At 44.9% G+C, this 22,502-nt stretch overlaps 1 protein-coding gene and 1 long non-coding RNA gene across 2 annotated transcripts in view; one reads left to right on the top strand and one right to left on the bottom strand.

Moving 5' to 3' along the window:
* LOC138980802 (uncharacterized) overlaps positions 1-22,502 on the bottom strand; it is a 116,732-nt gene that overhangs the window by 79,614 nt on the left and 14,616 nt on the right. Inside the window, exon 5 of the mRNA XM_070353690.1 lies at positions 19,969-20,103. Within this exon, the coding sequence (XP_070209791.1) occupies positions 19,969-20,103 (135 nt within the window). The remainder of the gene's footprint in view (positions 1-19,968; positions 20,104-22,502) is intronic.
* On the top strand, positions 8,321-11,399 carry LOC138979613 (uncharacterized). The gene is made up of 2 exons (XR_011460061.1): positions 8,321-8,932; positions 10,884-11,399. It is a non-coding gene; the product is annotated as an uncharacterized lncRNA (long non-coding RNA).

Raw genomic sequence — 22,502 nt, 5'->3', positions numbered from 1 at the left:
GTAACGTCTGCACGGCTGACTTTGGCGGGACCTGTTGAAGCTACGCTAACCAGGAGACCGGCTAACCAGGAGACCGGCTAACCAGCGGACCGGCTAACCAGCGAACCGGCTAACCAGCGGACACGCTAACCAGCGAACCGGCTAACCAGCATACCGGCTAAGCAGCAGCAGCAGAGATAAAGCTAAGTGCACCATGTCGTACGCACCCCGTTGACCACCGTTGTCTTTTCGTATCTGTGATTTCATTGGAGTAGTGACAACGTGGGGTGTGACCCCTGCACGAACTAGAGCTTTTCGAACAGAACATTCGCATTTAACTATATTTACACGGGTTCAGCGTGTTACTATAATTTTCTATATACTACTGGCATTTTGTCAGTGAACACTGGTTTTTTACGTGTTGAGAACGTAAAAGGAACATATTTTGAGTGAAGGCTCGAGGGAGGTGGAGAGTTTATACATAAACAGGCGTCTGAAACTTTTACTTTTGTTGACTCTATTTAATTGTATGACTGCGAGAGTGGATCGTGGTGTGGTTAGTTAATTAGTAGTAATTAACCGGTTCATAATCACCTTAAGTGATATATTGAAACGTGACACATGGGGGCCAAGCCGGGATTTACTCAGTTAATTTCCAACTGATAAAGACCCACCAATTAGGGATAACTAAGAGCAGATAATCTCGTCAGTGCTCGACTTATTTTCTGCTTGGTGCTACCCTTTTTTGTATAGTTTTGATCATATACCACACCTTAAGCGATTCACATCTTGCAGGAAATGTAAATTGTAATTTGTGAGTTATTGTATGCGCTAACTGTGATTACTTCCCTTTCCTTTGTTTGTGAATCTTTGTTGTTGTACGTTCAGTGTTTTCCGTTGCAGAGAGCTGAGCGGGGTTAGCGGATTTGTTATTCGTTTTACTCAGTTTTCTCTACATTGTTGTTTCGCATTCTGTAACAGGTTACATTTCTACCGTCTTGTTTTACTTGGATTTTTCTCCATATTTTGACTTTGTTGGAATTTTGGGGGGGAAGGGTCCGAGGACTTCTGTCCTAACCAAGGCTGTGGGAGACACTCTGTTTCACCGCAAAAAGCAGCCGATAAAGTAGGCCACGGCTGTGGGAAACACTTTGTTTCACCGCAAAAAGCAGCCATAAAGTAGGCTACGCGATTTGTTCTACACCGTTTGGATTTTTCTTCTGCATTTTCTGGTTGCTGGATTTTTGTATCCAACGCTTTCATCACCGCGTGTTCTAGCTATAGCTGCGTTAGACTTACTTTGGTAATAAAGCTTTGCTAAAACTAACCATGGCTACAGGGGGATCTCCTACGAAGAGATTAACTTTTGAGACTCCTGGTAGTGAGGAACAGACAGAGCGAGACGCACGCGTTAGAGCGCGTAGTTTGCTTAAGCGCAAGGAGTTAGAACGTAAGGAAGACATAGAGCGACAGACGAGAAAAGAAGAGCTTGACAGACAAGAACGACAGGCCGAACGTGACAGACAGGACAAGAAGGACGAACTTGACAGACAAGAAAGGGAACGACAGGCCGAACGACAGGCCGAACGTGACCGACAGGATAAGAAAGACGAGCTTGAGAGACAGGAACGACAAGACGAACGAGACAGACAAGAAAAGAAAGAGAAAGACGAACTTGCAAGACAAGAAAGAGAACGACAGGCCGAACGTGACCGACAGGATAAGAAAGACGAGCTTGAGAGACAGGAACGACAGGCCGAACGACAGGCCGAACGTGACAGACAGGAACGGAAAGAGAAAGAGCAGGCGGATCGCGATCTCCAGCTAGAACTAGCTAGGCTACAGGCCGAGAAGGGTACGCTTACTCAGGCTAGCGCGCCGACGTTTGTTGCCGACCGTACGAGACTGCCGACGTTCGACGATGACAAGGACGAGCTCGACGACTTTTTACGCCGGTTTGAGCGCATTGCATCTGACCAGAAGTGGGAAGAGGCCACGTGGGCTAGCCGCCTTAGCACCTGCCTGAAAGGACGCGCATTGCAGCTCTACAACGCTTTGGATGACGACGAGGCGAGAGACTATCAGGCACTAAAGAAGGCGTTACTCCAGCGCTTCAACCTGACTGCGGAAGCCTACAGACGACGTCTGCGTAACAGCAAGAGACTGAGCGGCGAGCTGAGCCATCAGTTTGTGGCACGCCTTAATCTCTACCTGCGGCGCTGGGTGGAGATGGCCGAGAAGAACTGGACCGTCGACGACCTTGCCGACCTCATTGTCATGGAACAACTGATGTCCAGCCTGCGACCTGAGGTGGTGACCTTCGTGCAGGAGCACCAGCCAAAGACTACTCAGGAGGCAGCCGACTGGATCAGAGTACACGAGGACGCCCAAGCGATCTCCGGCAAATCTTCAGGCTCACGGCCGGGAAAATCGGGAAATTCAGGTTCTTCAGGACCCAAGGACGGGAAGGACGATCAGGGACACAAGGGATCAAGTTCCAGATCTGACATCCAGTGTTACTACTGCAACAAGCGGGGCCACGTGAAGAAGGACTGCCACAGGAGACAGGCTGACCAGAAGGGCGTACACTTTGTTGGCAGTGAGGAGCTAAGGGACGTCACGAGCTCATGCACGATTCCACAACTCTGCGTTCCGTGCTCCAGGAAGCATTTCCAGCCCCACTGCAACGTCTACGTTAACGGAGTGAAGGGCGAAGGTCTGCGGGACACAGGGGCAGACATGATAGTGGTTCGGGCGAGTCTAGTTCCAGCTATGGCCTACACAGGAGACAGCATCAGAGTGAGAATGGCCGAGGCATCTCACGCTTACGACTTGAACACGGCAGTGATCAAGGTCGTAACACCGTTGTTCACGGGGACCATTGTGGCCGTCGTCATGGACGATCCTCCATGCGACCTGCTCATTGGAAACCGGGTTCAGTTTGTGGACGGCGTCACCAGGGAGGTTCCCGTTTATCGGTCTCCCGACGTCATTTCAGTGCTCACGCGGGCACAGGCGGAGCGAGAGGATAAACCTCTCAAACCCCTACCTGCTGCACGAGCTGCCCTGGGGAACGTGACCCCCGCGCTTCTCGCGAAGGCTCAGGCATCTGATCCGACATTAGCGACTCCTCGGGAGCACGCGAAGTCGGGGAAGGTGAAGCTGAGCGGGAAGCATGGGAGGTCAAAGTTCCTCAGGGACAAGAAGTTGCTCTACCGTGAGTTCAGCAACCAAGAAGGTACATTCAAACAGGTTGTCGTGCCTCGCGAGTTACGCGAGGGTGTCATGGCAACGGCACACGACTCGATTCTGGGAGGTCATCTTGGCACCAAGAAGACCACGGATCGTGTCTGGTGCCACTTTTACTGGCCAGGCATCTGCACGGATGTCCGACGTTTCTGTGCGTCCTGCGATAAGTGCCAGAAGGTGGTTGCCAAAGGAAGGGTGAGGAAGGTCCCCTTAGAGAAGATGCCGCTCATCGACGAACCCTTTCGTCGGGTGGCAGTGGACATCATCGGGCCCATCTTGCCTGCGTCTGAGGACGGAAACAGATACATTTTGACCATGGTGGACTACGCTACTCGATACCCAGAGGCGATCCCTCTGAAATCGATTGAAGCCACGCGAGTAGCTGAGGCTCTGGTTACTATGTGGTCCCGGCTGGGAATTCCATCAGAGGTACTCACCGACAGAGGCACGCAGTTCACGGGAGGAGTGATGGCGGAGGCAGCACGACTGCTATCACTGGAGCAGCACTTCACCACTCCTTACCATGCTCAGTGCAACGGACTGGTGGAAAGGTTCAATGGCACCTTGAAGACCATGCTGAGGAAACTAGCTCAGGAGAAACCACGCACGTGGGACAGGTACATCCCAGCATTGCTTTTTGCATACCGCGAGGTTCCTCAGGAGAGCTTGGGCTTTTCCCCATTTGAGTTGTTGTACGGCAGACAGGTACGCGGTCCCATGGCTATCCTGCGTCAAGCCTGGACGGACGAAGAAGCTGACGAGGAGGTGCAGACGACAGCGACCTACATAGTAGAACTCAGGAACAGGATTGAAGAGACCTGCAAACTGGCTCAAGAGAACCTGGGAAGAGCAGCACAGCGTTACGCGCGAGGATTCGACCGCAAGGCACGGCCGCGCAGCTTCAAGATTGGAGAACGGGTGTTGCTACTTCTACCTGTCAAACACAACAAGCTACAACTGCAGTGGCAAGGACCTTTTGAGGTGACAGCGAAAGTGGGCCAGAACGACTACCGGATCGTCATGAACGGGAAAGCACGCCTGTACCACGCCAACCTGCTGCGCGCCTACATAGAGAGGACTGCCTACGGGGAAAAGGACAAAGTGACAGAAGCAGTTGCTGTCGTGATGGACGAGACAACGGAAGAACAGGGAGGAGGACGTGTACCAGTTTGTCCGTTGGAGGCTAGTGAGGATCACACGGACGTGCACATCTCACCTGATCTTGAGGACGACCAGCAGGCGGACCTGCAAGAGATCCTGAAGGATGCAGCACGGGTCCTTACAGACATACCACTTCAGACGCATTTAGAGGAGTTTACCTTCGACTTGCTGGAGAAGCAGCCAGTGAGGACGAAGCAGTATCCCATGCCTCATGCCCAGAAGGAGGTGGTCAGGAAGGAAATCGCCGACATGACGAAGTTGGGCGTCATCGAGCCAGCGAACTCTCCCTACAGTTCACCAATTGTGCTTGTGAAGAAGAAGGATGGACGCGTCAGGTTCTGTGTCGACTACCGGAAGCTGAACAAGATTACGGCGTTTGACGCGGAACCCATGCCTGATGTGGACTACCTCTTCAGTCACTTGGCCAAGGCCAAGTATTTTTCAAAATTAGACCTCACCAAGGGATACTGGCAAATTCCAGTTGCTGAGGAAGATCGCCCAAAGACTGCATTTACCACTCCATTCGGCCAGTTCCAGTGGACAGTCATGCCTTTTGGTCTACAGAATGCAGGTGCCGTCTTCACTCGCATGATGAGGAAACTTTTGGAACCATTGAAGCGCGAGGACATCAGCAGTTTCATCGACGATGTGCTGATCGCGACAGAGACATGGACTGAACATCTCGACGCCCTGCGCGACGTGTTCGGAAGGTTGAAGGACGGAAATCTGGGAGCTAAACCGTCCAAGTGCTACTTGGGATTTCGGGAATTGTCTTTCCTGGGTCATGTTGTCGGCGAGGGATTGCTCGTTCCAGAGGACGACAAGATCCAGAAGATTCGGGAGGCGGAGCCACCGCGCACGAAGAAAGAAGTCAGGTCGTTCCTGGGCCTAGCCAGCTTCTACAGACGCTTCATCCCGCACTTTGCCGAAATCGCTCTACCACTGACCAACCTTACCAAGAAACTACAACCGACCGTTGTAGTGTGGACTGAGGAATGCAGCTCCGCATTCAACACCCTGAAGAGGCGACTCACCAGTCAGCCTATTCTCCGACTACCAGACCTGAACAAGGACTTCGTGCTGAGGACAGACGCTTCAGGGAAGGGACTTGGGGCAGTGTTGCTTCAGGAGACAGAGGGGTTTTTGCACCCTGTTTGCTTCGCCAGCCGTAAGCTGACCTCGGCCGAGGCAGCGTATGCAACGGTTGAACGCGAGTGTCTCGCCATTGTCTGGGGCATCCAGAAGTTCGAAGCGTACCTGTACGGACGACCTTTCTGTCTGGAGACGGACCATCAACCTCTGCAATATCTTCAGGTTGCAAGGTTGGCAAACGCCAGACTTATGCGCTGGGCGTTGATTCTCCAACCGTACCAATTCACGGTACGCGTTATTCCGGGCGCCAACAATGTTGGAGCTGACTTTCTCTCTCGGGCTGTAGAGGAGAACATGACTGTGAGCGAAACCGAGGTTTCGTCTTGAAGAGGGGAGGTGTGTCACGATCGGGTGACAGAGACCAAGAAAGTGTCACTCAGTAGAGTGCCTGTTCTGGGTCAATGTATGATAGAAAGCGCCTGTGCGTGATATTGGGCTACAGCAGAGTTTGCTGACAGTGCTCAATGAACACGGAGGGTTTGCTGCGCACGAGTTTTACAGTGGAGGTTTCTGCTGTCATAGGGCTGACGGTTTTTCGCTGACAGCGCACACGGGATTTTCAGGGATTGAGTTTCTCGTGTCTTTTTTCTGCTTGGGGAGGCAGAATTGTGTATAGCTGGACTGGTTTTTTGACAAGGTCAGTCACGTGTTATTGGCTAGGTTGTCTGAGAGAGACACAAGGGCGGCGCACTTGACACCCAGCGGCAGAAGGGGAAGGATCTAATACACAGTTTCTAGAGTATGATGGTTTTTCACCGAATATTGTATTCGGCACTCTAGGGGAGCTTCCACCGGTTATTTCCTTCACACTGCCACTATTTTGCTGAGGACAAGTCGTCAACTTTCCTTCGTCGGCGATGGCTTTCGCATAAGGATTCGACAAGGGGTTCTGGAGGTTTTTGGTCACTGTTGACGAACAGAGGCTGTTCCAGGGAGGAGGCGGACTTTGCTTCCATTGAGAGTACAATCATAGGCTTTTGAGGTAATAAATCATTATTTAACGCTGTTGATGAGTCTGTGTTGTGGAATGAAATACTCTCTGTTGTTCTTTCCAGGTTAGCGCATAATTTACTCTCTGTGACGCTAAAATACTAATCTGTATATGGTTTTTGCAGATAGGGAGAGAAGGACGGAAAATGGCTGTTTTGTTGTTGTAAAAAGTCCGTTTTGTGCAGGCCCACGTGCTCGATGAGATATTTAAAGATGACATGTTTTAAGGTGGTGGGTGAGGGGTAGCTGACATGTTTAGTGCACCGATGCTTTCTGTTTGCAGCCTTCGTTCGATTCGTCCGTTCGTTTCGCTTCGCTTCGTTACGTGTTCCTGTAACGTCTGCACGGCTGACTTTGGCGGGACCTGTTGAAGCTACGCTAACCAGGAGACCGGCTAACCAGGAGACCGGCTAACCAGCGGACCGGCTAACCAGCGAACCGGCTAACCAGCGGACACGCTAACCAGCGAACCGGCTAACCAGCATACCGGCTAAGCAGCAGCAGCAGAGATAAAGCTAAGTGCACCATGTCGTACGCACCCCGTTGACCACCGTTGTCTTTTCGTATCTGTGATTTCATTGGAGTAGTGACAACGTGGGGTGTGACCCCTGCACGAACTAGAGCTTTTCGAACAGAACATTCGCATTTAACTATATTTACACGGGTTCAGCGTGTTACTATAATTTTCTATATACTACTGGCATTTTGTCAGTGAACACTGGTTTTTTACGTGTTGAGAACGTAAAAGGAACATATTTTGAGTGAAGGCTCGAGGGAGGTGGAGAGTTTATACATAAACAGGCGTCTGAAACTTTTACTTTTGTTGACTCTATTTAATTGTATGACTGCGAGAGTGGATCGTGGTGTGGTTAGTTAATTAGTAGTAATTAACCGGTTCATAATCACCTTAAGTGATATATTGAAACGTGACAGTGTCAAAAACCGAAGGCAAGTTTTTAAATTTCATAGGGACAAAAATCACATATTATTTAAGAACACTTGGGGTTTAACAAATTTAAAACTAGCACCCAATAGAAAGGGGCGAACTTTGAGCTCCTACCAACCCAAAAGAACGTGGACGGGAGTTTACTTTGGCAAGGCCCTACAAAAAGTTACTCTGTAAAAATCTAAGGTGAGTTGAGGGATCTGGTCTAGTAAGGTGCATTATTCGAATATTAACAGAGGAAGGCTTGAGCCTTCGGGTTAAATACGTGGCATAGAGAGCTACAGTTCTCTTAGTCACCAGCACAGGGGGGATGCTCATCCTAATGCAAAAATCCATATAGGATTTTAAGTGAGTTTTAAGAGCAAGTGAAAAGCGCTGCTGCGACGCGGGCGCAGGTAAAAAGCCAAGTGAGCGGCCCATTGCTGGTCAGTCAAACATACCTGACATCAGCTCACAATTTAAGACACAAATGCACCATAAAAGCATGCAGACCGAGGGGTTGTGACTGGTGGTACCCACCAGTCACAGGCACAGTAAAAAGAGAGTTTAAATTATATTTATACTAAATAACACATTAAACGATCCAAAAACAATTTCATCTTATTCTTCGTCATTTTCTGATTCCAAAAACATATACATATGTTCTATTTGGATTACAAACAAGCTCTGAAAATTAAAAATATAAAAATTATAATCAAAATTAAATTTCCGAAATCGATTCAAAAACTATTTCATCTTATTCCTTGTCGATTCCGGATTCCAAAAACATATAGATATGATATGTTTGAATTAAAAACACGCTCAGAAAGTTAAAACGAAGAGAGGTACAGTAAAGCGTGCTATTAAAGGACCAGACCACGCTGTTTTAAAGGTTATTAGAACCACTAACCGATGACTGAAGGTTAGAGAAATGCACCTAAAGATTCCAAAAATGTAAAGAAATTCACCGATTCGTAGCTTAATCATTGTGATTTAATTAAAAACGTTCCGCCAAATTCGTCTGCTAAACGAGACTTCGAAATGGCCGCCAGTAGACGAGAACCGGCTGTGACGTCACTTTGTGTTTGGAAACCGAAAGTTACAGCTTACGCTCAAGTGGGCGTTTGCCTAAATCGAGCATCAACAGCACGCCGAAGGAATGCGCACGGCTGCTGATAGCTATGAAGTATAGAAAAAAGGTTCAGGCATCAGTTGTCACCTTTTTCCGATGGGCTTACAACTTCTGCAGCAAGACTGATTAACTGGAAACGGCCAACACGATGTGCTGTGTTTCGCGACACTTTCTTCCAATGCGAACGCAGTTAAGCCGGCAAGAAAACCTGGCACACACAAAACAGCTGTTGCCTAACGCAGTTCCAGTTCCGACAATTGTTGACCACTCACAGGAGGTCAGAAACCGGATACCAATCAGTGTCATCAGAACGATCTGCTTTCACTAAACGCAGACGAAAGGAAGTGAGTACATGTATACTGAATGTGTTCTGTAAGGGATAGGGGTTCAGTGTCACTGGGCGTTTTTGTCAGACTGACAGTATTTGTAGTGGAATGGCATCTGTTCCTAATTTTAAGCACATGTGTTAAGATTACAGATTAAAACATATATATGTTACTACATGTCCGTCCCCATGCACCCACCTTAAAGTTCCCTCTCTCTCTCCCTCTTTTACACTCACCTGGGTAATCGATGAGTCTCAGGTTTAATCAGTGTCCGTCCATATACACATAGACATTCACACAAACACACACACGTTGTTATAGTTGTTATCTTTTAATTCAGTGTTGTATTAAATGGATAAAGAAATCGTTAATACAGCAAGCTTGCATGAATAATTTGCTGTTGTCCTTTTTTTCAGATCAGGTTCTGTAATACAGTAATTATAATTAATACAAGTACAAATTCATGTTTGCAGTCATACTCATAGTGTGTGTGTGTGTGTGTGTGTGTGTGTGTGTGTGTGTGTGTGTGTGTGTGTGTGTGTGTGTGTGTGTGTGTGTGTGTGTGTGTGTGTGAAAAGCACTTTGATACTTAAAACATCTGTGTTATTTGATTTTATTACAAAACTGCAGTCAGAATATTAAGCAGACCTATTCCAACAATACATTTTGATCAGCAGTAAATGTAATGTCAAATTATGAACAACAATCATGTGAGCAGATATATCTAACAGAAACAAATAGTCTAGCAAAATAATACAACCAAACTGTACATGTATGGACATCATCATCCACATAAAAAAAATTGATTGTAGGAAGAGCACTCTGTGTTATTACCACTGCTTCAGTCAAACTGCCAGTTCAACTTTATCTCTGTGGGTTGTTTTTTTCTCTCAGAGTAACATGGGAAAAAAAACTTTAAAAAACTTGCATGCTACAGAGCTGGATTGTTTCTAGTGATCATGCAGCATGATTTATCCGCATAGAAAACTACTGAAACACCTAAACAGAAATAACAATGTCTACAGAAAAAATCCACTGTTTGATTGCTGTCTGTAGTACTCCTCTTGCTAACAGTGGCATTAAAATAATTAAAACAGCTATGCTCTCTTGGGGGGGGGGGGAAGTACTCAGTACTTTTTGTGTCTACATAGGCAAAACAAAACTATGCAATGTTTCAGATTTCCTGACCCACCCTATGTTTTTCCTCCTTATCCTGGACTATTTTGGACTCTTACAAAAATGTACTTCAAAAATGACAAATCTTAATTTTGCAGGCTTACAAGGAAATTGACTCTTCTCTTACAACCAGAATACACCATGATTTCAAGCAAATAAAAAACTACATGCACCTGAGAAAAAAACCACTTTAATTCAAGAAGTTAGACCTCCTAACCCCAGCTTTTCAATTCAATTCAATACGTTGTTGATGTTGATTATGGAGCTTAACGTCCTCCCAGGTAACTAGGGACCTATATTGGGACATGATTTTTTATACAATGTTAAAAGTGTAGGGTGTAATGGGGGGGAGGGGGACTGCAGGGTGACGGGGTGTAGTCGCTAATAAATTTAAAGGTGCGTTTATTATCTAATATACCAGACATTTTGTTTTGGCTGGTGTACAGAATAACATCACATAAAATCGCACTCGCAAAACATACAAAACACATAAAATGTACACATCAGTACACACATAACCCAAACCACGCATATCCATACCAGCACCATCACACACATATCCACATACATACTCTAGTTTGTACATTATAAAAATAAATACATTATGATTAATATCATTACTAGTCAACTTAAATTCAGGCTCAAAATAGGTCTTAAGATGGATGTTATTTAGTGTAATGAAGAGATTATAAAAACCAAAAAAAGCTATGAGAAAGAAAGTATGAAAGAATTATGCCCATTCTCCAGTGAAAGTTCTGCTGATTGTGGTAACTTTTTTTTCTGTCTAAAACAGGCATCAGGTTAACTGAAGGAGCTGTTTGAGGGGGTGGTGATCCTAACACTGGTCTATGGCAACACTGGCCTATGGCAGCTACAACAAAGCTCTGCATACACAGCAAGACTACAATGCAACAGTGCCCAGACTTTGACTGCTACAGCTAGACCAGTTGACAAAGCTCAAGTTGTCACCAAGCAGGACGCCCCAACTGGTGACCAACTATATAGACTGAGGCTGCCTATCTCCAAATCTGCCAAAGCAAGAATTGTTATGCAAGCTCCACATTTCTGTTTGCAGTTTAAGCCGACCTTAAGTATGCAATGGTTATGCACATCCCCCCCCCCCCCCACACACACACACACCCCGCAGTTGAGAGTTGTAATGTACCTTTTATTTATCTTACATATATTTGAAGCCTGTGTAGCTCTGTGACAGAAAGAGGTCTCTGATGGCAGTGACCAGACAGGCAGGAAGAACTTTCCTGTTCTTTCGGAAAGTCAGTGAGTGTGCAACTTGTCGGTATGTTCTGAACACATCAAAACATGTTCTTTAATTTAAGCTACATAATATCATGTGGATGCACTGATTGGGTGTAAATAATAACAGCAATTGGTACAGTCAATTCACTAAATGTGCAACAGAACCCTAATCATCAGACATTTTACAACAGCAAACTTCAACAGTCCTTTTACTTTCCTGAATGTCATTATTATTTATTAAAACATGCATCTAGAGCAACATACATATAAATCTTCTTTTATTAAAGTTCATCTGAAATTCAGGCTGCTTTCCCATGCAAAGTACAAATGCAAGTGTCCATAAACCAGGGTTTAATACATGTAGTATGTGAGTGAGTTCTGATGAAAAAGTGATTGTGTTGTAATATTGGTTATTACTGAGTGTTGATGTTACAATGATTACATTATAAAAACAACAACAACAGAACAATGTGAAGAGCAAACTTCTTCTGTGGGCATGCAAGTGAGTTAATCTTGTGTGTGTGTGAAACTATATGTGCCTGAGTGTTACAAATTTAAATGACAACAGTTTTCTTGATAGCCTTTAAAAACAACAACAAATACATACATTTAACAATCAAACAAATATAGGCACCTCAAAAAAAGTTGTATGTACACCTTCGTGGCTGGTGATGCATTCTTGCTCCCCTGCAAGTTTTCATTCTACAATGTACCTCAGGCTAGCTTCCTCTCTCTCTCAAATCTGCCCCTCCCACACAATACAACAGGTACAGTGGCCACTCTGACACCAGTCTCTGAAATAATCAAGAACAGTTAAAACTGCGATGAGCTGTTGTTCTTTTACTCGTGCATGCAATGCATGAACACTTAAACAATATCCCACTTATTCGCGAGTGCGTTGACAAGGCGAGAGTGAAAAAAATAGCACAGACTCGAAAGCAGACGATAAGTTCAGCACAGAGAGCGGGCGTGTTTACCTTTGATCGCTGAGACAAACAGAGTCGCAATTTTCATCGTCACTGTCTTTTCACTACTGCTGGAAGTGGCCTCCGCTCCTCATCTTTCATGCTTGATTCGAGGAGAGAAACTGGTATTTGTTTATTTGTTGCTTAACGTCCAGCCGACTACGCAGAGCCATATCAGGACGAGGAAGGGGGAGATGAAGGGGGCCACTTGTCAAGCGATTCCTGTTTACAAATGCACTAACCCATTACTTGTGTCCCAGCAGGCTTTAGTAAAACTAAATTAATACCTACTGGAAGATTACCAGTTTCCAGTATGTTAAAATAGGCTTAACCTATCTACTGCTGGACTTACATCAGAACACTAACAGATTAAACTATACATGAATCGCGAGACAAGCGGCAAGAGAAGAGATTTTTGGAAAAAATACAGGTGAATGAGCAAGAAGGCAGAAAAAAGAAAAGAATTCATGAAGAAAAAGAGAGCATGACAGGAAAGAGGAACCAAAAATCTACCTAACAGCAAACTAGAAAGCTCCTGCGGTTCCAAAAACAGGAGGGGCCTTTAATTTCATAACCGCAGTGCCCCACTGCGGGAGAGAGAAACTGGTAGTTCGAACATGTACGGTTCAATTTCGTCTGCAGTTACGCTTGTTGCCATGTTGGTAAACAACCATCTTCACACAGTGTGACGTCACGGATAATTTATTCATAAGCCAGTCTCGCGAAGATCACGCGGCACAATGGCGGGTCGTTTTGGAGAAGAAATCCGTCGCTTCGGTCACGAAATTCGTCGGATTACGGCCTTAGAAGATTCCGAAGTAAACCAAACATTGTTGAAGACGGTAAGAAAGTGGTTTTCTAACTAACTGCAAACATCGGGAAGTGTTCGGTCGCGCAGGAACACGATTCGAAGCGTTTTTGACGCTAAAACAGCATGGTCTGGACCTTTAAGCACAGCGCAATCGCTACCGCGCCAAACAGGCTCGTCACTTTCACTGCCTTTTGCACTAGCGGCGGACTACGTTCAGTTTCATTCTGTGAGTTCCACAGCTTGACTAAATGTAGTAATTTCGCCTTACGCGACTTGGTTTTTTTTTTTGCGCTGACGTATGGAGAGGTTTGCTACGTGAACACGGACCTACTCACAACACGCAGCACCACCCGCATGTTGTCTTGGTGTTCTGGTACGTGACGTAGTTGATGCGTCACGTCTTAGCTAACGTTCTCTTTTGTTTTCTCATGAGTGGTCTGTCCCGCGTAAGTATACAGAATACAGAATCTTTAATTGCCCAAGGTTGGGAATTTGTGATGACATTGCGGTTAAGAAAAATTTCAATCCATTGCCCAAGGTTGAGAATTTGTGATGACATTAATTGCGGTTAAGAAACATTTCAATCCAGCCATATACACCAACACACGCATCATTTATACAAATTGATCAACAACATTAATTTAAAAACAACACTGGAAAGCATAAGTTTAAAAATAGGCCTACATTCACTAAAACTAGCAGTATACACTCAAAGCTTCCTCGCCTCAAGTCACACACACACACATACACACACACACACACACACGCACACACACACACGCGCGCGCACACACGCACGCACACACGCATACCCCCCCACCCCACCATACATTGTGAATGTATGGTGGGGTGGGGGGGTATGATGTAATTTAATGTACGATGATATATTTGGTGTTTGATAGTGTATGATTGTTTGTTAGTTGTAGATTATAGTACGATGTTTGATGTTGTAATGTTTGTGCGTGTGTTATAATGCAATATGTTATGATGTAATGTGTGATGATGTATTCGGAGTTTGATAGTGGATGTATGCTTGTTAGTTGTAGATCTAGTACGATGTTTGAGGCTGTAATGTTTGTGCGGGTGTCATATGTAGCCGTACGAGGGTTCCAGTGTGTGAGTTTAGTTTAGTGGCTAGAAGCGCTGACCAACAAGTGTTCAGATATTTTTCTAATTGTCGTTTCTAGATAGTAAAATATGTGCTGAAAACGGTCAGCTATTGCACCATCAAGAAATCGGTTCCCTAGTACCCCTTTAAGGCTCTGGAACCACCCCGGGTGGCAATATCGGGTCGCAACAGAGAGTGTTCCCCATAGCCGGAAAGAGCCTCAACCGTGAAAGATAGAAAGAAAGGTATTGAACAAAAAAGACGCACAACACCAATGTGAACCATTTGTGTTATCATACTTATATTAAAATATTGATGACCATGGAATAAATGGGTTATTTTTAGATTTCTGACAAAAAATCGCGAAAAACATGACAAATTGTTTTTTTTATAGCCTAAACTATGAAAGATTTAAAGACAAGTATTGAACACAAAAGATTGCAATGGATCATCGCAACAACATTTGCTCTCATTGTTGTACCAAAGTGTTGATTGTTTTTTAATACTTTTCCGTTTTTGTGGATTTCACAAAGCATACCAATTAAACGGCAGTCCAGGTAACTCGTCCGAATTTTTGCGGCTAAGAGCCTCAACATTTGAAGATAGAAAGACTATCATTGAACAAAAACTATGGTAAACACTAATGTTAATAACTTTTGATCTCACACTGATATTGAAATATTGATGACCATGCAATTAATGGGCTATTTTCAGATTTGTGGGTACAAAATCGCCCAAAACATGACAAATTGTCTTTTTTCTAGCCTAAACTATGAAAGATTTAAAGACAAGTATTGAATATAAAAGATTGAACGGGATAATAGGAACAACATGTGCACTCATTGTTGTACAAAATTGTTGATTGTTCTTGAATATTTTCCGTTTTTGTGGATTTCACAAAGCGTACCGATTAATCAGCAACCCGTGTCAATCATCCGAATTATTTCATGCTGCGCCAAAACGATTGAAAATGGATGGAATATTAGTGTTTGAAGACAAAAGGCGCACATTGTCATGTTAAGCATATCTTGTTACACCGTATACACATCAAAATCGTGATAGCTCTTGGTTTGAATGTTACAATGTTTGATTTTGTGCAACTTACACACATTGATACTGACAAAATGTAATGATATTCCAGGACAATATATCCAGCGCGCTCTTTGGGTCCCCAAAACACTGTACATGGTGAGTCCCATTGTGGTGCCAAAGTAGAAAATAATTATATTCCCTTTAGCGATAGTCCGCAGTAGATGACATCAAATGACACAGACTGTAATGATAACTCAAAACTCGTCATCGCTTTCAGCAAACGCGTCAAAGTCAACCTCCTCATCTTCTTCCTCGTCATCCTCTTCTTCACAACCACCATCTGCCAGAAGATCGATCAGCGACACAGGTAGGATGGGCTTGAGACACCACACGGGTTCCAGGACACCGTCTGCATTTTTCGTCCATCCCTGCCCCTGGTCGTAGGGTTTGGGCCTCTCCCGAATGCCTTCATGAGCACGCTTGTACAGGGCAACGCGGTGGTTTACTCGCTGAATGTGCGGCATCAGAGCAGATTGGCAGGGAGGCATGCGGGCTAGATCGACCTTACGCTTGGACGTGAGTTTCTCGTTGTCTCCCACCATCTTGCGGAGTAGCTTTCCACGAACGACATCAACTGATTTCTCACGACTGTAATTGTACATCAGGCACGTAAACTCTTCCAACTGCTTCACCACCCGAAGTTTGACATCCCAGTCTATGAAAAGACCTGGAGATGGTGAACCTCCTCGACGATCCAGACTGTCCAAAGGTGGGGAGACATCGCGAACTGGAGAAGACCGAAATCAAGAAAAGCAAGGAGGCTGTTCAGAGAGTCATCACTGCTGTCAAGAACTTCACGAACCCGTTTTCCATCTCAGACAAAGACAGGCTCTACTCCTTGGCGTCTGGTGCCCCTGTCCGCATGGACGTCGAACAGGACTTGCTTCAGGCGGAAGCTAAAGGCATGGTCGCCAAAACTGACTTCATCACCCGCCTTCAAAGTGGAGAGCCAGGAAGCTTCTTTGACACTATAAAGAGGCAGAAACTTAAGACAATGGAGGCGTGCAGCAAGAAGGTCACGCTCACATCCCCACAAGGAAAGGCCCTCCAGTACCAGGTGCAAAGCGACATCGCGTTTCTACTTCTCGTCAAGTCACAGCAACTAGACGAACCATTGGACTTGGACAAAGTCATGATGGGTGGTGCTGTACCTCCATCATGCCGCAGCGCTGGGATACAAGAACGCTGTGGTCAGAACCCCGGACACGGACATCTTTGTCATTCTTCTCTACCACGCCGAAGCCATCAAGTTGACTGTATACCTGGATACGGGATCAGGAAAACATCGGCAACTGATCAACCTCTCTGAGCTTGCAGAGTTCCTGGGGCATGACTACTGTGCCACTCTTCTTGGGTTCTATGTGTACAGCGAAGAGGACTGCACCAGTGCATTCAAAGGAAAGGTGAAGGTGGGGCCCTTAAGAAACTGGAGAAAAATCCCAAGTTTCACACGGCATTCAGGCAGCTTGGTGACGACTGGGATGTCAAACTTCGGGTGGTGAAGCAGTTGGAAGAGTTTACGTGCCTGATGTACAATTACAGTCGTGAGAAATCAGTTGATGTCGTTCGTGGAAAGCTACTCCGCAAGATGGTGGGAGACAACGAGAAACTCACGTCCAAGTGTAAGGTCGATCTAGCCCGCATGCCTCCCTGCCAATCTGCTCTGATGCCGCACATTCAGCGAGTAAACCACCGCGTTGCCCTGTACAAGCGTGCTCATGAAGGCACTCTGGAGAGGCCCAAACCCTACGACCAGGGGCAGGGATGGACGAAAAATGCAGACGGAGTCCTGGAACCCGTGTGGTGTATCAAGCCCATCCTACCTGTGTCGCTGATCGATCTTCTGGCAGATGGTGGTTGTGAAGAAGAGGATGACGAGGAAGAAGATGAGGAGGTTGACTTTGACGCGTTTGCTGAAAGCGATGACGAGTTTTGAGTTATCATTACAGTCTGTGTCATTTGATGTCGTCTACTGCGGACTATCGCTAAAGTGAATATAATTATTTTCTACTTTGGCACCACAATGGGACTCACCATGTACAGTGTTTTGGGGACCCAAAGAGCGCGCTGGATATATTGTCCTGGAATATCATTACATTTTGTCAGTATCAATGTGTGTAACTTGCACAAAATCAAACATTGTAACATTCAAACCAAGAGCTATCACGATTTTGATGTGTATACGGTGTAACAAGATATGCTTAACATGACAATGTGCGCCTTTTGTCTTCAAACACTAATATTCCATCCATTTTCAATCGTTTTGGCGCAGCATGAAATAATTCGGATGATTGACACGGGTTGCCGATTAATCGGTACGCTTTGTGAAATCCACAAAAACGGAAAATATTCAAGAACAATCAACAATTTTGTACAATAATGAGTGCAAATGTTGTTGCTATTCTCTCGTGCAATCTTTTATATTCAATACTTGTCTTTAAATCTTTCATAGTTTAGGCTAGAAAAAAGACAATTTGTCATGTTTTGGGCGATTTTGTACCCACAAATCTGAAAATAGCCCATTAATTGCATGGTCATCAATATTTCAATATCAGTGTGAGATCAAAAGTTATTAACATTAGTGTTTACCATAGTTTTTGTTCAATGATAGTCTTTCTATCTTCAAATGTTGAGGCTCTTAGCCGCAAAAATTCGGACGAGTTACCTGGACTGCCGTTTAATTGGTATGCTTTGTGAAATCCACAAAAACGAAAAAGTATTAAAAAACAATCAACAATTTTGTATCACAATGAGAGCAAATGTTGTTGCCATTATCCATTGCTATCTTTTGTGTTCAATACTTGTCTTTAAATCTTTCGTAGTTTAGGCTATAAAAAAGACAATTTGTCATGTTTTTCGCGATTTTTTGTCAGAAATCTAAAAATAACCCATTTATTCCATGGTCATCAATATTTTAATATAAGTATGATAACACAAATGGTTCACATTGGTGTTGTGCGTCCTTTTTGTTCAATACCTTTCTTTCTATCTTTCACGGTTGAGGCTCTTTCCGGCTATGGGGAACACTCTCTGTTGCGACCCGATATTGCCACCCGGGGTGGTTCCAGAGCCTTAAAGGGGTACTAGGGAACCGATTTCTTGATGGTGCGATAGCTGACCGTTTTCAGCACATATTTTACTATCTAGAAACGACAATTAGAAAAATATCTGAACACTTGTTGGTCAGCGCTTCTAGCAACCGTACTAGTTCTGCATGGCCGGGCGCTAGAGTGCTGCATGAATGAGTAAGTGCATGTGGAGTTGTATGGCTGGGTGAATTGTGGGTTGCGTACGTCCGAGGGGCACATGTAGCCTGTGTGTCTGAAGTAGTGGGTATGTGTGCGTAAGGGTGTGTTGATATTGAACTTCAGTTGTTGCTTTGTAAATGTCTATGTATCAGTGTATTATGTCTTGCCACACACATGCCAAATTTCCTTGTATTGATGAGGACAATAAAATTTCTTGTATCTTGTATCTTGTATCTTGCACACACACACACATCACAGGGGCGGATCAGTTGCTTTGTAAGGGGGGGGGGGGGCACTTTGAATCGAAAGTGAATGTGATGGGCGCGAAGCACCCGAATTTGCTAGGGGGGTCCAGGGGCATGCCCCCCCGGAAAATGTTTTTGCCCAAAGAAGCAAAATGGTGCCATCTGGTGCCATTTGAACTTAGAAATGGTCATAGAATCAGCATAGAAAAATCTTTTTTTTTTCTTCTTCTTTTTTTTTCTTTTTTTTTCGGGGGGGGGGGGGGGGCACGTGCCCCCCCCCCCCCCCCCCCCCTCGTCCGCCCCTGCATCACTAGCTCATGCAATTTTATAATGTGACAAATCGCAGTCGCTGGTAAAAATGAAAGTTAACAAATTAAAACATGAAATGCAATAAACATAGATCTGATGGTCAGCGATTTACAGTATATGACACACACACACACACACACACACACACACACACACACACACACGCGCACACACAGACAGACACTCACACACACACACTTTCTTTCTTTCTTTATTTGGTGTTTAACGTCGTTTTCAACCGTTCAAGGTTATATCGCGACGGCACACACACACACACACACACACACACACACACACACACACACACACACACACACATACACACAAACACACACACCTTTTTATAGATAAGTATCACATAACTGAGCACCATATGGAAGTTAAAGTAGATTAAGAGATACAGCTATCACAGCACTTTCCGCAATCAATAAAACCAGACTATTCAGGGACGCGCGGGTATCGTCTTGACCGCTTGTGGGAAGAAACTCTGTCCGAATCTACAGGTCCTGTATTTAATTGCTCGAAACCGCCTACCTGATGGTAAGTAAAGGGTTGAATGCAGGGTGCGTGGGGTCATGTATGATGTTCTGAGATTTCTTCACGACACGAGCTGAGAACAGGGAATCTAATGAGAGCAGATCACATCCTATCACCCTTGCTGCTGTTTTCACGATTGTCTGCACGCAGCAGGTCCGTCTTTTCTTTTTGGGTAGCACTGCTGTACTACACAGTCATGGAGAAGGTGAGGACACTCTCTACCACAGCACGGTAGAATTGCGTAAGGATGTCTACACACACACACGCAGTTACAGCATTCGTTCAACGAGGAATTATATCTCTTACTGGAGTTTGGCTCCTGGACCACCAGCCTGATTCTTCCCGGGGCTAATTGCTCTTCAACCACGTTGGACAAGCTGCAGGTGTAGGATTTGTTGGACTGTTCGTCTGTCTGCAGCACGTACGCAAAGTGCAGTGTTCCTGAAATTCATTTTGAAGCACACACTTGGTACAAGAAAAAACAAAGACATTTTTGGCACTAGAGGAATGTTATATAAGTTGTAAGCTAAGATGGAAGACAAGTAATTTGCTACAGCACACTCACGCCCCCCCCCCCCCCCCCCCACCTTCCCCCCAAAAGGAGAAAAAATAAAATAAAATAAAAACAACGTAGTCAACCACTCAAGGCACTGCATACCCACAGCGAAGCGAACGAACGAACGTATACATATTTTAAATGATAATGACAATTAAAATATGATAATGATAATAATAATAATAATTGTCAGTAAGTACTGGTGTCACATGACTGATGTGAACCAGTTGATTGGCTTATGGCGACGCGCTAAAACTGTTAGCGCACTCCAAGAGTGCGCTAACTATTCCACAAAGCGTATTCTTCCGCCCTTTGCCTAAGCGAGACTGTACTCTCATCCTCAGAATTAATTAATGACATGTAGCTTATATTCTTCACAATACCAAATAACCATAAATTTCCTGCTTCTCAATTAAAGCAGAAGAGGTTTTTTTCTGACAGATTGCATGTGCCTGTGCCACAGATCTAAAAATAGAACCCGCTGTGTCTAATTTTTCAGTTTCGACTTGCGAAGATTCTTCTCATAATTATGCCGTGTTAGTGGCATGTAGCTTATTATCCACATTACCAAATGATGAGTTAGTATACAATTCCCAGCAGCTAACAGAAAACACTAGTGTTATTCCGATAACGTACCAGCTAGATCAGCATTTGGAAGTCGACTGACTCGACTCTGTCATACGTAGCAGACTACACTGAAATACGACTGCATCAGTTCAGTAAATGAATGGTTTCCGAATTATTATTTCAAGGCAAGAACAATCGGAATCGAAAACGTGTAGGGTTTAGAACGTTCTTACCATAGATAAGACTTATCACCAGCCTGCCTAACCGGCATGATTGGCCTAGTGGTAAGGCGTCCGCCCCGTGATCGGGAGGTCGTGGGTTCGAACCCCGGCCGGGTCATACCTAAAACTTTAAAATTGGCAATCTAGTGGCTGCTCCACCTGGCGTCTGGCATTATGGGCTTAGTACTAGGACTGGTTGGTCCGGTGTCAGAATAATGTGACTGGGTGAGACAGTGAAGCCTGTGCTGCGACTTCTGTCTTGTGTGTGGCGCACGTTATATGTCAAAGCAGCACCGCCCTGATATGGCCCTTCGTGGTCGGCTGGGCGTTAAGCAAACAAACGTGACAAACAAACACACCAGCCTGCCTCATGCATGCAGACTCAGTGCAACGTGACGAGCAATTTTTGTTTTTGAAATGAGACTGCAGTGGTTCGATTGCCATAGCCTAGCAGACGACATAAACCCCGCTCAGCAAATTAACATGTTGGGCAAATGTGAACGATAAAACGATGGGGATATAATACATGTAGGGTTCAGAGCATTCTTACCGTTCATATTTAGTACCAGACTCCCCGATGAGTGAAGATACCACACGAGAAACATGCCACATTTATTTTGAAAATGTGCTAACCGTCGACCTTGGGGTTAGTCAATTCAAGGGGAGTCACTCTGCACAGTCAATCCGTCGAAGCTCGACTGGAGGTTTCGAATCGCTAATAACTAAGAACATAGTCCTTTCTCCGAGTTCAAATGAGGTCTGTCTGAAAGATCATCACTGTTTAGTTTAACGCTACACTGGAATTTACCAACAGAAATTAAAACAAGAGTTTGCGTGTGACGAAAGCACGACACACTTGAGACAGCCCACACAAGACACACAAACGTAGATCTTCCACGACCTGACCACACAGTTATGCCTATTCAAATGCGCGTCGCAAAATGTGCGTGTTGTATCTTCTTTTTTCTCTGGCGGTACCGACAATATCGTTATTGAAACAATCCCAGTGCACTAAGGGATTTATAGAGCAAATCACAAAAATATTCATTGAACTTAGCGCTATGCGCTTCGTTCAATAATGAATTTTCTCGATTTGCTCTATAAATCCCTTAGTGCACTGGGATGTCTCAATAACTTAAATAACCCAAGGGAAGTAAGCGCTCTATATTCATACGACATGTGTCATGCAGTTAGCGAGAGTTATACGGAACCAATCTCCTGGCATCTGAGAGAATAACAAGCATTGAAATGAAAACGCAACTTTCCATTACACATGTTGTATGAATTTAGAGCGGCTTACTTCCCTTTGGTTATTTGATATCTAAATAGCGCTCTGCCTCATTTCGTTTAAGATTCTAATAAAAATAATGAAAATACAAAAAGGGAGAGTGTGAAAAAAGAGAGAGAGAGAGAGAGAGAGAGAGAGAGAGAGAGAGAGAGAGAGAGAGAGAGAGAGAGAGAGAGAGAGAGAGAGAGAGAGAGAGAGAGAGAGAGAG

The sequence above is a fragment of the Littorina saxatilis genome, linkage group LG11 (assembly GCF_037325665.1).
Source record: "Littorina saxatilis isolate snail1 linkage group LG11, US_GU_Lsax_2.0, whole genome shotgun sequence".
NCBI lineage: Eukaryota > Metazoa > Mollusca > Gastropoda > Littorinimorpha > Littorinidae > Littorina > Littorina saxatilis.
Note: the sequence above shows the minus strand (reverse complement) of the source record. Positions and strands in the feature narration are given on the sequence as shown.